This window comes from Rutilus rutilus (genome assembly GCF_951802725.1).
Source record: "Rutilus rutilus genome assembly, chromosome: 7".
In the NCBI taxonomy this organism is placed as follows: Eukaryota; Metazoa; Chordata; class Actinopteri; order Cypriniformes; family Leuciscidae; genus Rutilus; species Rutilus rutilus.
Genome location: NC_140221.1, coordinates 36863141 through 36877552, shown reverse-complemented (window position 1 = coordinate 36877552; position 14412 = coordinate 36863141). Strand labels below are relative to the sequence as shown.

The 14412-nt window shown below is 35.9% G+C and overlaps 1 protein-coding gene across 5 annotated transcripts in view; it reads right to left on the bottom strand.

The window, feature by feature from the left end:
• wscd2 (WSC domain containing 2) overlaps positions 1–14412 on the bottom strand; it is a 48616-nt gene that overhangs the window by 3284 nt on the left and 30920 nt on the right. For all 5 annotated transcript variants that reach the window (XM_084413569.1, XM_084413572.1, XM_084413570.1 and 2 more), the window contains 6 exons: positions 9908–10022; positions 5776–5960; positions 3740–3861; positions 3471–3645; positions 1814–1978; positions 1520–1720 (listed from right to left, as the gene is read on the bottom strand). In XM_084413569.1, coding sequence (XP_084269695.1) covers positions 1520–1720; positions 1814–1978; positions 3471–3645; positions 3740–3861; positions 5776–5960; positions 9908–10022 — 963 coding nt within the window. The remainder of the gene's footprint in view (positions 1–1519; positions 1721–1813; positions 1979–3470; positions 3646–3739; positions 3862–5775; positions 5961–9907; positions 10023–14412) is intronic.

Below are 14412 nucleotides of genomic sequence, written 5' to 3'. Positions count from 1 at the left end.
CCCTATGATAATCTTCCAAACTAAACTGAGACACAGATCATTTCACGAGTTCACACTTACATATAATAAATAGAGTAAAGGTTGTGCGTGTTTGCCGTGCTGTCTTAAGGGGAGGGCTCCAAGCTCGGAATTCAACCGAACCCAGAGTGCTCCCCCATCCCAGGTTGAGATAGGAATAGATAGAAGTGAGGAGATGGGTGGTGGAGGGATGCTGGAAAACTGTCATGGAACAGAAGTCTGCTGTGTATATATAACTCTTATCTTGTTCATTGAATTGACCTATCGCAAAGCCCCGCCCCCCTTAGTTACTGTTGCTATCTCAGACAAACAAACAGAGTTGCTAACTGTCTTACAATGACAGCTGTCGGTATGAAAACCTTGTCCCAAGATGTTTTTGATCAATTTTGGACACAGAAGGACCACCTCTCGTCGAGGATCATTCAAGTGGGACTTAAATATGCCATGGAGGATATATAAAATATTTTAAAATAAATATGATAGGTAACAAGATTCATTTGGAAGCGAGGGTTTACAGATCGCAATGCAAGCGGGAGAAGCCTCATGTTACGGTCGTCACGATCGCAGATGGCTGTTTTTGAGCCCTCGGGTGTTTTCGACCTACTGTTCATGATGTGAGAACAGTTAGCTATTTAGGTTTGTACATTAGCATGGACTCACTAACTTTAATTGTAACTTAATGAGAGTATGACAACCAGAAAAACGTTTTCATCTTCATTTGGATTGGGGTTGAATCCTTAGGGAACCAGGTTACTACGCTCACATTATTGATATTATAAATAAACCGGGCTTCTGTCGTATTGCGCAGGTAATTGGTCAGTTTGCGCAAATCTTATCACACTTTTGAATACATGAATACGCATGCCCATCCTCTCAGTACCCCAGGCACATTTTTTACCATTTTTGTAGCATAAACACCATCAAACCGAGGAGAGCTTCGGATCTTCCAATGTTTCTCTATGGCGCTAAAACCTAAAAATGTCAGAGTTCCGGTCCCCGTGCAACTGATACTCAACTGCCATTGGCTCATCTGCGTTCGAGGGGAGGGGCTTACCGATAGGTCAACTGATTGCTGAATTTGCTCCTCTTTTGTTAATTAGGTTAATTATCTGGACGTGCTCCTCCCGAACTTTGTTAATAAAACATCATATAGGGATGAGCTCAGCGATAAGTTGAGAGAAATGTTGACTAAAATATGTTTGTAGTTTCATTCAGTGTGGAAAAATATCTATAAAACAGTTCCATCTAATTAAGATGTTATGTGTGAATATTTGTGAATGTGGTGTATTTTGTATGCTTTTCAGAGAATTGCACCATTCGCACAAATATGTTTACGTCAAACCACAGAGGACATGGACATACTGTAAATGGGAAAATTGTCAATATGGCGGCAGTAGGAAAGAAAGTTAATAACGCCAGTTAACATGGTTATGTGCTTCATGTGAGTAGCGATGTTTGTGTTGCGCACTAAATAGAGCTATCACTAGCTTTCATTTCTCACCTTTCCCCCTCCAGTGAGCTTGAGAGGCAAATCCAATATGGCCGCCATACTTTCGGTTAAATTCAGCCATGAGCGCTTTATAAGGGTTCCGGATCATAAGGATGCTAGCGTCAAAGGTGTCAATCTCCTTCCTGCCACTCTCGTGGGTCTTGATACATATGGTTCTACCGCTGCGCCAGTGATCTCTCTCCCCTTTGAATCCTGCATATTCAAAGAGTTCAACAAGAGAGAAAGACCATGAGCAAGCAAGAGAGAAATAAAATGGCTTTATGGAGAACTAAAAGATAAATGAACCTTTGTTGTACAGTGAGCCATCAAAGTAGTAGCTCCCTGTGTAGTGCCCCGTGGCCAGTTCAATAAGGTGACGGGCCCAGGTATTCCCCGCTCCTGGGAAACTAGCTAGTGCAAATAGGTTCTTGGAACGAGTGGGTAAAAAGCGCCGGTCCATACAGCGATTATCTGTAGAGATAAAGAAACCAAACATGAGATATTGTAGTGAGAAATATCCTTAGTCTCATTAAAGTTTCCTTAAAATTGCTCGACAAGCAAGTATATTAGCATATATATGGTCTTAAAACTAACATATATGGATTAGAACCACAAAAAATATTGTCTTTAATCACAGAATCATTCTGTAAAAGATGTCTCCATCAGGTTTGAGTGGTTTGATGAACAGTGGGCTTATAATGCACACATCGCCATAAACATATGCTGTTAGTTTGATGAAGTGAGACAAGTTGATCTTAGATACTGCTCTAGAAAACAATCTGATTCAGTCTTTTCAAATGTTTTCTTGCTTAGATTTCAATTTCGGTTTGGACCAGTTCGTGATGACCATTCAGAATTTGAACCACAGAGCAGATGACAGTCAGACTGAGGAGGAAATGAGATGAGTTTTTACTTTGAGTGGTAAGCAGGGACAGAGATAATGGGGTGAAAGGTGGGAATGATTCTAGGGGCCCACAATGATTGTAGTATTTAATGTAGTATTTAAGCCAAATCCCTCATACTAAAATAATGTGCTTGTATTCCTTTAACATTATAAATAATATTATATAATATTTTAAATGTAGTTTAAAACTTCATATAATTTGTATTATATTTACAGAAGGAAAATATTTATAGTAATTTATAGTAAATATTTATAGAAAAGGGCCAGTCTATAAATGTCAAAATACACAGTTTCAAAAGTATAGCTACAAAATGCAAACATTATGTGTGATTTTAGTGTGATAATATAGCTTACTAACCTTATCTGTGTAAAGTTATCTATGGAATATCTAATATTACAAGGACAATATTTGTTGCCATTTTGCCTTCGTGGTAATAAACTTAAACAGATAAAGTTGATCAACATTATGCTCCAAATGCTTAACTTTTATTGAACCAGGAACATCTCTTTAAAAACTGGCACCCCCCCCCCAAGACAACCGAGTGTGTGTGTGTGTGTGTGTGTGTGTGTGTTTGTTTTGGCCAAGTGCATGTTGGTGTTTCGGAAGAAGGCTCTGCTTGCATAGCAGAGCAGTTGCATCATTTAAGTGTCGCAAGTGTGCATTTATTGAAATTAGATCATGCATATGCATATATATATGCATGATATAATTTCAATAAATGCACACTTGCGACACTTAAATGATGCAACTGCTTGATAAAGATCACTCTTGAAAAAAAAGCAAACTGTAAAAAAGGAGTCACATTTTTTGTGCTCATTGTGACAGCGAACTTGGAGGAAGTGAAGAAGAAGTGTGAATTTTGCAAACATGAGGGTCAGCTTCTTTCTAAGAGATAAGCAGCCTCAAAAGCAGTACGGGAAGGGTAATTTTTGTGCTTCTGTGACCTGATATGTTTATTCTTGTCCTAAACAGTCAAACCCGTATGGTTATCAAATCTTTATATGCTGCCTGTGCATTGACGTGAGCCCACTGTTTTAGTCCAAACTAGGTCATGTTACCTTGCACTTGGGTCTGGTACACTACAAAGAAGTCTTTGTTCCCGCAGCTCTCAAAGTCTTCCCCTACACATCGCTGGAGACACAGTTCCTCATCCTCACGCTCATGCAGAGTGAAGAGAGGAGTGGGAAACCCACAGTAACATTTTTCACCACCTAAGGCAGCCAGAGAGAATTCCTATACCAGACAAAGGAAGCGATCATTTAAGACAGACTCGCATAAACACAGTAGTATGAGAGACACCAGATGCACATCATGCATACATACTCACTTTCTCTGTGCACAAGTCAACACACTTGTCCACTGACATGTTTTGAATAACAGCACTGGCAGGAAGCGCCAGGGTCACGTTATCTGGCCTCTTGAAACATCCCTTGAAGATGGCACTTCCATCTAAGAGCAAAATAAAGAAGTAAATGATTTTTTTTTATGTAAAAACAACAAAAACAACTACATTTGAATATTTTCTCAAGGAAATATGAGTGTCGCTTGCTCGGGAAAATCTCACCCGCAAGATGCTAGGGTGTTCTGTGTGGTTTCTAGAGCAATGCTATGTGGTTGTTGATGAGGTTTTATAGCAATGCACTTTAATACAACGAGGAACAAATACTTTCTGCCATTATAAATAGTATAAATATATCTAAGGTAAGGTAAGGTAAGGTATCTTTATTTCATACCCGCAGGTAAATTTGTTTTGCAGATAAAAGAAGAATTCGGTCATCCAAAAACACAGAAACACAGAAGACATAAGAAACATAAAAAAACATTCCACATACAGATTTACAGGTTTATAAAAACATCATGACAGGCTGCACCATGACACACACATATCTTCTGTCCAAATTAACTATTAAATACTAAACCATCTCTCTTACTCATATTATTTAAAATTTCAATTGCCGCTGGAACAAAAGTATTCCTGTACCGTCTAGTCTTCCATCTCGAAGCCACAAACCGGCGACCAGAAGGAAGTAACTTAAAATCATTCCTTAAGGGATGCGACCGATCATTCAAGACAGCACTTGCTTTCCGGTACAGCTGATTTGTATAAATATTTCCTAAATTCCGTTGATTTACTCCTATTATCCTACTTGCCCATTTAACAGTTTGGTTTAAGGAGTTCTTATTCTTCACCGACAGGCTTCCATACCACACCACAATGGAAAATGACATAATAGATTCAATAAAAGCAAAGTAAAACAAAGTCAGCATGTGTCTGTCAATATTAAATTGAGCAAGTTTCCTAAGACAACTCAAACGTTGAAGACCCTTTTTACAGGCCATTTCACAATTCAACTCAAATGACAGTTTTGAATCTATGACTGTACCAAGATATTTATAACTCTCCACACGATTCACAACCTGTCCTTTGATAGTCGTAGTGACGTGATCAACAGCGTGTGTTCTAAAATCAATGATCATGTCTTTCGTTTTGATAATATTTGAACTTTAGATAAGAATCATCGCACCAGGTCACAAAATCATCCACAACTGGACCGTGACCAGACTCTTCCCCCTGTAGCAAGCTCACTATCACTGTGTCATCAGCAAACTTAAGAAATATCCTGTTTTCATGCAAGCATTGACACATATTGGTGTACAAAATGTATAGTAATGGTGAAAGAACACAGCCTTGAGGGGATCCAGTGGATCTAACACTATTTGCACTAGTCTTTGCCACTGTGGTCCCAAGAAATTCTTAACTTAATAGATCAAAGTTCCTGCACAACCAGTATTTGTTTATCACATAACCTCTCCTACGCACACACACATCCTGTCACATGAGAAAAGTGCTTAATCAGGACACACAGGATGGAATGTCACAAGTTTCTGCCAGTGTTATTTTTTGATGAAACATGATGCATAAAGGAAAGGGTGAGGATCATGCCATAAAGATCTGGAAATAGATATGAATTAATTTGAATGCCGTGAGAAACAGCTAAACAATACTGGGAAAAGCCTAGTTTTCAAAGCTGTAGTAAACGCACATGCAAATTATTGAGAATGGGAAAACCTCAAATATACACCAGAGAGATAGAATCTTTCCTCGACCACTGAAGGACAAAGAGTAGAAATCATTTACGAAAATCAGTCAACTGAGACAGCAATGGTGGGGAGTCATTTGCCCTTTGTTAATTAATGTTAACAAATGAAACCTTTTTGTAAAGTTTTAGTTGGTCTTATCAATCAAAGCTGTTGTGTGTGCGTGTCGAGCCAAATCTGTCATATCTGTGCGCCTGTCCAAATGTGTGAATGTAAGCTTGCTGATGCACATGTGTAAAAGTATCCGTGTGTCAGAGTGCTCACATCGGCGGGCCGACTCCTGGCTCAGCTCCAGTCTGTATATGGACAGTCGATTAGGTCCTCCACAGAGGTTACTCTTCTCCCCTTTACACTCCATATTACATTCACTCTCTGACACGTTGGGCGCCTGGATCTTATGGCCACAGTAGCACTCAGCTCCAAACTCCAGACCCGCATAGAGATAACCCCTAATAACACAGGATGAAGAAAAAACATCTTTATTATGTATTTAGTTGCTATTATGCATTATTGCTGCTACTGCTGTATATTGTTGCTGTTGTTGTAGATTATGGCTGTGGCTGCTGTATATTATTGCTGATGTTGTAGATTATTGCTGCGGCTGCTGTATATTATTGCTGTTGTTGTAGATTATTGCTGCGGCTGCTGTATATTATTGCTGTTGTTGTAGATTATTGCTGCTGCTGCTATTGATTATTGCTGTTGTTGCATATATATATATATATATATATATATATATATATATATATATATATATATATATATATATATATATATATGCAAACTGCTATAATGAATGCTAACCAGCCATTTAAATTGTTGTGAGCAGCAAGCTCATTGGCTGCAGACGCGACATAAACCAATCAGCTTGTGCCAAGTAGTTAACACTTTGAATATCATCAGGTTGCGTTAAAGGAATAGTTCACTTAAAAATAGAAAATTCTATCAACATTTACTCACCCTCAAGTTGTTTCAAACCTGTATGAATTTCTTTCTTCTACTGAACACAAAGGAAGATATTTTGAAGAATGTCGGTAACCAAACAGTTGATGGACCCCATTGACTTCCATAGTATTTTTTTTGCTACTATTGAAGTCAATGGGGTTACATCAACTGTCTGGTTACCGACATTCTTCAAAATATCTTCCTTTGTCTTCAGCAGAAGAAAGAAATTCATACAGGTTTGAAACAACTTGAGGGTGAGTAAATGTTGACAGAATTTTCATTTGTAAGTGGACTATTCCTTTAAGCACCCATCAGCCTGCAACATATAGTTTCATGACAGAACTAGGCATATCTTTTCTTCTGTATTCTGGCGTACATATGATGGAAATTGATTCTATTTAAAAAAAAGAAAAAAGAAAAAAAAAGAAAGTAGGACAGGACAGGACCTTATGCATCAGTTGTTTACTGGATTTTGAGATGTGGCTGTTGAACTCAAATATGGAGGCAGATGAACGTGAACTGGAGAAGCGGGTTTAAATTATTAAATGATCGGAGAAGTTCTGCATATGTCACCAGAGAGAGGTCTGTTGTTTTCACCAGAAGATCCAATTATGATATTGTGATTAAATATGACATAATATTTCATCATATTTAATCATAATAATATTTTATAGTAGGTCAAAAAATGTCATATTAAAATAAACCCTATGCACGGATGAATTGTTTAAAATAAGATCTATAAAAATTATTTAGAAAATGAATATTAATTTTATGCTGACTTTTTACACTTAAAACAGAGAGAAATTTGATAATTTCACCGTAAAAATGCTGCATATCTTCACTGCTTTATGATGTCGTCTAGTAGATAAATATCTCAAGTGTTAACTGAAAAGGGGTGTTAAAAAGGGGTGTTTCATGATCTACAGAATCACATTTGTGCCTTTGAGCAGGTCACTTAAAAACAGGCTTTTCTAGGGGAAGTGTAAGACGTGCACCACAGTTTCCTTTATACTGAAACAGTCAGTGGTGCACACGGGCATGCATGTACATGTAGCTTTTGAAAACAGCAGAAAGAATGTGGTCTATTGTTCTGACACTTTGACCAACTACCAGCAATGTTCCCCTCCCTTAAATTCAGATCAAACTGTTTTGCAAAAGAAATGGGTTTCGATACAGCTCATGCACTGTGTGGAGAGTATAATTTCCAAGCGCAAGGCTGAGAGAAAAAGTAAGCTGAACAGAAGCATTGACTGTTAAGTTGAAATTCTATGGTTCAAAAGCTCTTTTATTTGAACAATCGCTTCGATGTGCTCTCCACCCTTCAGGCCCCTCTTCAATGCAGCTGTTTGTCCAAAAATTCTTTTTAAAAATGTGAGAACCTCCCTAAGCTGAGCACCCAGTTTAAAAACATAAAAGAATCATTTATATAATCAACAGAGCCCTTCCTTTTAAACAATGGTTCTGGTAAAACTTCAGTCCACGAGACAGCAGTAAACTTCCTCTTGACTCGTGATCAATCAACAATCACTTTCATCAATGTTAAAGCTTGTCTTGAAATTTATTTCCAACAAAAATACATGCAAAACTGACAAAATAAACTTAAAAACAAAGTCCATCCATTCATTTGCTCTTTTGAATGTGATGTTTGTGCATGACGGCAGTTTTATAGCCCCTATTTTGATCTGAGGAGAGAACATAAAGGATCGTCTTTCTCCAAAGTCTGGCTCACGCCTACGCAAGGGAGAACTGAGACCAGATGTGCTGTTTCTGTTGACTCTCACTCTTTCCTGTAAAGCAGCCCTGAGGTCCAAATTCCTTAGTCTTTTTTTTTCTCCCTTTCTCTCTTTCCGTGGCTTTCCAAGGCACAGACTGATGTGATGTTAATGGGTATGCAGTGTTAAGAAACATTGGGAAGCAGAAGGAATAGAGGAACCGAGGAAAGAGGAAGGAAGCAAGAGTGCTAACAAGATGGAAAGCAAAAAAGCAACATTACCAGTTCAACTAAAAATGAAAATTAATTTAATTTTATCATCATTTACTCACCCTAATGTTGTTCCAAATCTGTGTCAAAACTGGAGGAATTTTGAATAAATTTGCTGTTGTTTCTCTCTCTCCACAAAACCTGGATATATGAGCAAGTCTAATTTTAAAAGTGAGATTTCTAGACTTGGAAAAATCATGTAAATTAATACAATATTAAAGTGCCATGGGCATTTTTAATATAAATATATATTTTTCTGCCAGATCTAAAATATTTTATCAGGTAGATTGTAAGAAAAAAAATATGATTTAAAATCCAGTATAACAAAACGACTGAAAATGTAATTAAATAAATTCATGGGTTAAAAAAAGAGTGGGATCACTGAAAACATTCGGCTCTCATAACTTCTTGAGTCATGAAATATAATTATTTTGATTTTAATTATAATGAGTTAAGTTCCTTTTTTTAATTTACAGGAACTAAGAGTGTTCACAGATTAAAATATGCTTTGAAAGCAAAACTAGGGCTAGGGGCTTTCGAATATTGTTCTGGACAATAGGGGTGGGGGGTGGGGGGACTTGGGGTCAAGGTTGAAAACCACTGATCAATCAATTCATTTAATGAAAGTGAATAATGACTTCCTCTGTTCCTCTAATAAAGCTATCATATGGCTACTGAAAAACTGGAATAAAGTGCATGAGTCGTACTGACCACATTTACTCTCATGATGTTTTTCCTTTTTTTTTATCACTGTTGATTCACTGTATTTCCACAGAAAAGAGCGATTAGCAAAGTTCTTCAGTATTTCCACTTTTGTGTTCCACAGAAAAAATAATTCATTCAGGTTTGGAAAGACATCTGGATGAGTGAATGATGACTATTTTCATTTTAGGATGAAAGTTAATTACTGGTGAGCACACATCCTGAAAATGAATGAGAGCAGGCCTACATGATAAAACACAAATCTTTGTGACTATCAGAGGATCATCAGAGGAAACAGCATATCTGATAACTCTCTCTCATCTGAGTTAATTATAAGTCAAGGTAACAAGATAACTCAGGGAATTAGATTAGTGTAATGTGTATTAAATGAGTCATGTTTGTCAGTGAAGGGGCATTAACTAAGAGCAATTACATGTTTATGATAACTCATAATGTGTATGTATGTGTACATGATTGTTTGTGTGGGTTTTGTTTGGGAGTGTACTGTGTAGGTGTGGAAATGTTATCTTAAAAGAATAGTAAAACTTGAAATCACTTGCATTATGGGGGACAGATATCTGCTAATGGTCATCAAGAAAACTGCTTAATAAACATACTATTTAATGTCTTAATTGAGGTCAAAGCACAGAAAATGTAATTACCTGAGCATGTAAACTGTAGAAGTCAAAAGAAATGTGTCATTGTGATGCAAATGTGTGCGCATAGTCTTGTAGATGGAGATAAAAAGTTTCAGTCGGCATACTGTACCTCTCAGCGCAGTTGTCCTGGCAACGGAAGACGGTCATTTTTTTGTAGTCAAAAAAGGACACCCCTCTAAGAGCCCGTTTCTGTGTGTCATCAACATAGCAGCCGGAGTACTTTGCTAAAGAGAAATATATTGAAAACATCAGTAATTCCAGTATCAAGAATAAAAAGAACAAAATTAGTGCTGATTTGAATCCTCTTGATCAGTAAATCCTGTTGATTCATGAAAAAAAATTAATTCAAGAAACATTCCAAGGTTGTAAAGCACATTTCATAATTACTAAAGTTGATACGCGGCACCATCTAGTGGCCGAATATCTGTATGACTGTTTTGGATTAGGGAATTTTGAATATTAATTCAAGGCATTTTCATACATGCTGAAATCGTATTACAACATTTTGATAAATGAGAATAATGTTGCATAAGTTTCTTAATACAAACTTTAGTAGGCCTGTTAATTAAGATTTTGTGAATACGTTATTAAATGGTTTATTATTCACACTAGTTAACACATGCATAATATTTAAGTCTGTGATAATTAAGTAGCTTTAATTTGTGTGTATTTTGACAAGTCAAAGTGGGATAATCAACATTATTTTATAATGAGCTTAATTTGCGTAAAAGATTAAATTATAAATCCTCCGAAATTGAATGTAAAAATACATTTTAACAAGACGCTAACAGTCTGCCATCACATATTGTGATTAGCAACCATATAGAAAATGCCATTCCATATATTAACAGCTTGTGACACAAAACATTAAAACACATCTACAGTTTGGATATGGCCACATTGTTGTGGACGTTTTGTTCTGAAAACATTTACAGTCTGATGCACAGATGCATCATCTGCTCCATCAATCTCATCATTTGTGACACACACACACACACACACACACACACACACGACCGAAAATGCCCTGTTGCATGGCATCCGTTCTTTCTCTGTAATCTCATCTCTCCCCATTAGGATTGAATGTATTTTCTAATAGCAGATATGAGCTGGCGAAGGGGGGTTCTGACATATACACATACGAACCAGTACAACATTATAGTAATTGCAATTGTCTAAAAAGCAGCGAGCATGATGGTGAGTTAATCGTATTGGCAGGCACAGAGGGCAAGCTCGGTAATCTGCTTTATCTACAAGTTAAGCTCCATTCACTCAACACTGTATTGCCATTCTGTGAAGCAACTAAGTGCTTGGATGAAACTCTCACTAGCAGCACGACTACAGAGTTAATGATGCTCTGCTGTACTCGCATGATGAGCTCTCTGCATGAAGCGTTTGCTCTGGATATATGAAGAATAATGAAGACGGGAACGGGGATGAGTTATTATAGTTTCACTTCAATATATTTGAATAAAACTCAATATCATAGCCTATAAAATTAAAACTGTTTTCTGTTTTTACACTTCTAAACTCTTATATTTTAAAAACGTTAATATTTTATATTTAATGTAGAAAGGACATGCCTTTTTCTTTGCTTTTGCGTTTCTGGTATTTGTCTATTGTATTAATAATATCTAATTTATTAGACATTATTATTGTATAAATGTAACTTTTTATTTGTACAGCTTTGAGCTACTAATACAAGTGATCTTTGAATTTAGATTATAATTATTATTAATTGTGAAGGGAAGACCAGTGCTAGTGCTGTCAAAATATTTACTGGATTAAAATTTTGCCCTAATTTCCTCTATATTATATATTAAGGCTTTCCTGTAGCTCAAACAGTAGAGCGTTGGCGCTAGCAACGCCAAGGTCATGGGTTCGATTCCCAGGGAAAGCAAGCATTGATAAAATGTAAAAAAAAATGTGTACTTTGAATGCAATGTAAGTCGCTTTGGATAAAAGCGTCTGCCAAATGCATAAATGTAAATGTAAATGTATTATTATTATTATGAATTTCAGTCACAAACAGTGTAAAAGTGTCCTGAAGGAGGCAGAGTAGAGACAGGGACAACACATGGAAGAGTCAAATGAAACATGACACCAAAATTGACCCCCTCCGCTTTAATAATACATGTCTCTGGTCTCAATGATTCAACGGTGAATGTGAATAAAAAAAATCTAAATATAATGACTACTTTACATAAATATATTATATAAATATTAAACAGATATGACTGAATTTTTTACATTTTACAACTAGTTCCTTTAAATCAAGTTCTGTTTCACCCAAAAAGTCAAATGGGTTGTAAAGGTTACCTTCCACGTGTGTTACATGGTTTAAAAACACTACTTGGTGGAAACCTCACTCTTCCTTTCCCTTTATATTTCTCTTTTTGTGGAAAAGTGACTCTGTAAGACTTAGGAGAAGAGGAAATCAATTGTTGATTTACTTCACTTTTTAAAATGATGCAAGTGTCTGATATAGTTCAGACCACAAGATCACTGATGTACTAACTGAGCTAATATAAGACATTTGCACTTCCTCCTACTGTCACCCCATCTGGTGCCGATATCACAGATATCGTAGACTACAGTGAAGGATGTTGGGGGCCTGAGCTCATGTTTCTGTCCTTGACATCCTTTGTGATTAATTAGTTGGATGTGTGCCTTTACAACCACAAAGATACAATCTCCACAATTACAATAAAGTGGCTTACTTATCAGAGGTTGATTGCTAAAGTCATGCACTGTCAAAAGTGAAACGTGCAGTGTTTTACTAGAGGGTTACAATTTTTACTAGAGGCCCACTTGAGAACCATCTGTTCAAACCTCACCATGGATAAAGGTAATGACCCGAGACTTGCACAATCCTCTAATTGGCTTTCTTTTGCCTTTTTGTGGGGTTCTGTGTGAGCTATAGTGAGTTAGCACAGGTGACTGAGGTGAGACTTTTCTGTATGTAGTCCATATTTCGAAGAGAAATCGAAATTCGAAGGTTTAATTTGAAAGAGGCCCACATTGGCTATTCAATCAAGCTGTTTCTTGGTGTAATGTTCACTATGATTTAAGTAACTTGCTAAATGCATCCTGCAAACTAAACCAATTATGACTAAAGTCTTTCAGATGACTGCACAGCACACCATGAACTATAACTATAACCATAACATTTAAAAAAATAGTTGGAATAATTTTTCCAGTCAATCAAAATCCTTACTTTAAAGCACACAGAGCAATTATGATCACAGAACATAAAGCCCAACATTAAAAATAAACATGAATTAATTGTGCATTGGTGTGGACACTAATATACGCTACCATTTAAAAGATTGAGATTTTAAAAAAAGAAATGAATACTTATATTCAGCAAGAATACATTAAGTTGTTTCCAAAATATGCTTTTTTTTTTGTATTCATCAAAGAATAAAAAAAAAAAAAAAAATTATCACCGTTTCCACACAAATATTAAACAGCACAAATGTTTTCAACACTGATAATAAGAAATGTTTCTTAAGCACCAAATCAGCATATTATAATGATTTCTGAAGGATCATGTGTCACTGAAGACTGGAGTAATGATGCTGAAAATTCAGCTTTGCCATCACAGGAATACATTTCATTTTAAAATATAATAAAATAGATGAATAGTTCCAATATTATTGTTTTTACTATATTTGTATTGTGTTTTAATGCAGCCTTCCCTAGTGAAAAATAAATATTCAAAAATTTATTTGAAATACATTTATTTTATGCTAAGTACTGTAAAAAGTGAACAGTTGGATCAACTTAAAAAAATTACTTCAATTGGTAACACCTAAAGAAATTAAGTTTTCTCAACTTAAATTATCACGTTTTATCGTGAAAAACGTGATAATTTAAGCTGAGAAAACTTAATTTCTTTAGGTGTTACCAATTGAAGTAATTTTTTTTAAGTTGATCCAACTGTTCACTTTTTAATATACATACCCTGCACTTGCACTTTTGGTATACTAAATTGATATACTTAAAGTCTGCTAAATTGGAATTTGGAAATGAGTTATTTTGTACTTAATGCACTTTAGTTATCCAGAAATAGTGCTGAGGTCCAACTAAAGATATACTTAAGTATATTTGATTGTGCTAAAGTGGAACTACTGCAAGTATACTTCAGGTACACTTTAAATATCTTGCATTTAAAGACTGATATTATACAGAGATCATACTATCCTTACTAATAGTGATATTAAAATACATTTAGGCTTAATGCGCAATAAAGAAGTGCTCCAAGTTGAATTATAATATTTATATCAGCAATTCTTAAGCGATATGTCAGTAAATATGTTAATGGATTTGTAGTATACTTAGTATGAAATAAATGTATTTTAAATACATTTTGGTATAGATTTTTTTCACTAGGGTTAGTCAGGCTTCTTTCCAAAAAAAAAACCTGTTACCAACCCCAAACTTTAGAAAAGACCTTCAGCAAACACCATCAAACACACTTTCCAACTAAACCACGATGGAGGTCACATCATGTATATTTAATCACATCACCTCAAAGAAGAAGCTTTTATTTCAAAGATTAATGAACTGACTTTACAATTATTTACAGGAATATTGGGGACTTGAGAAGTC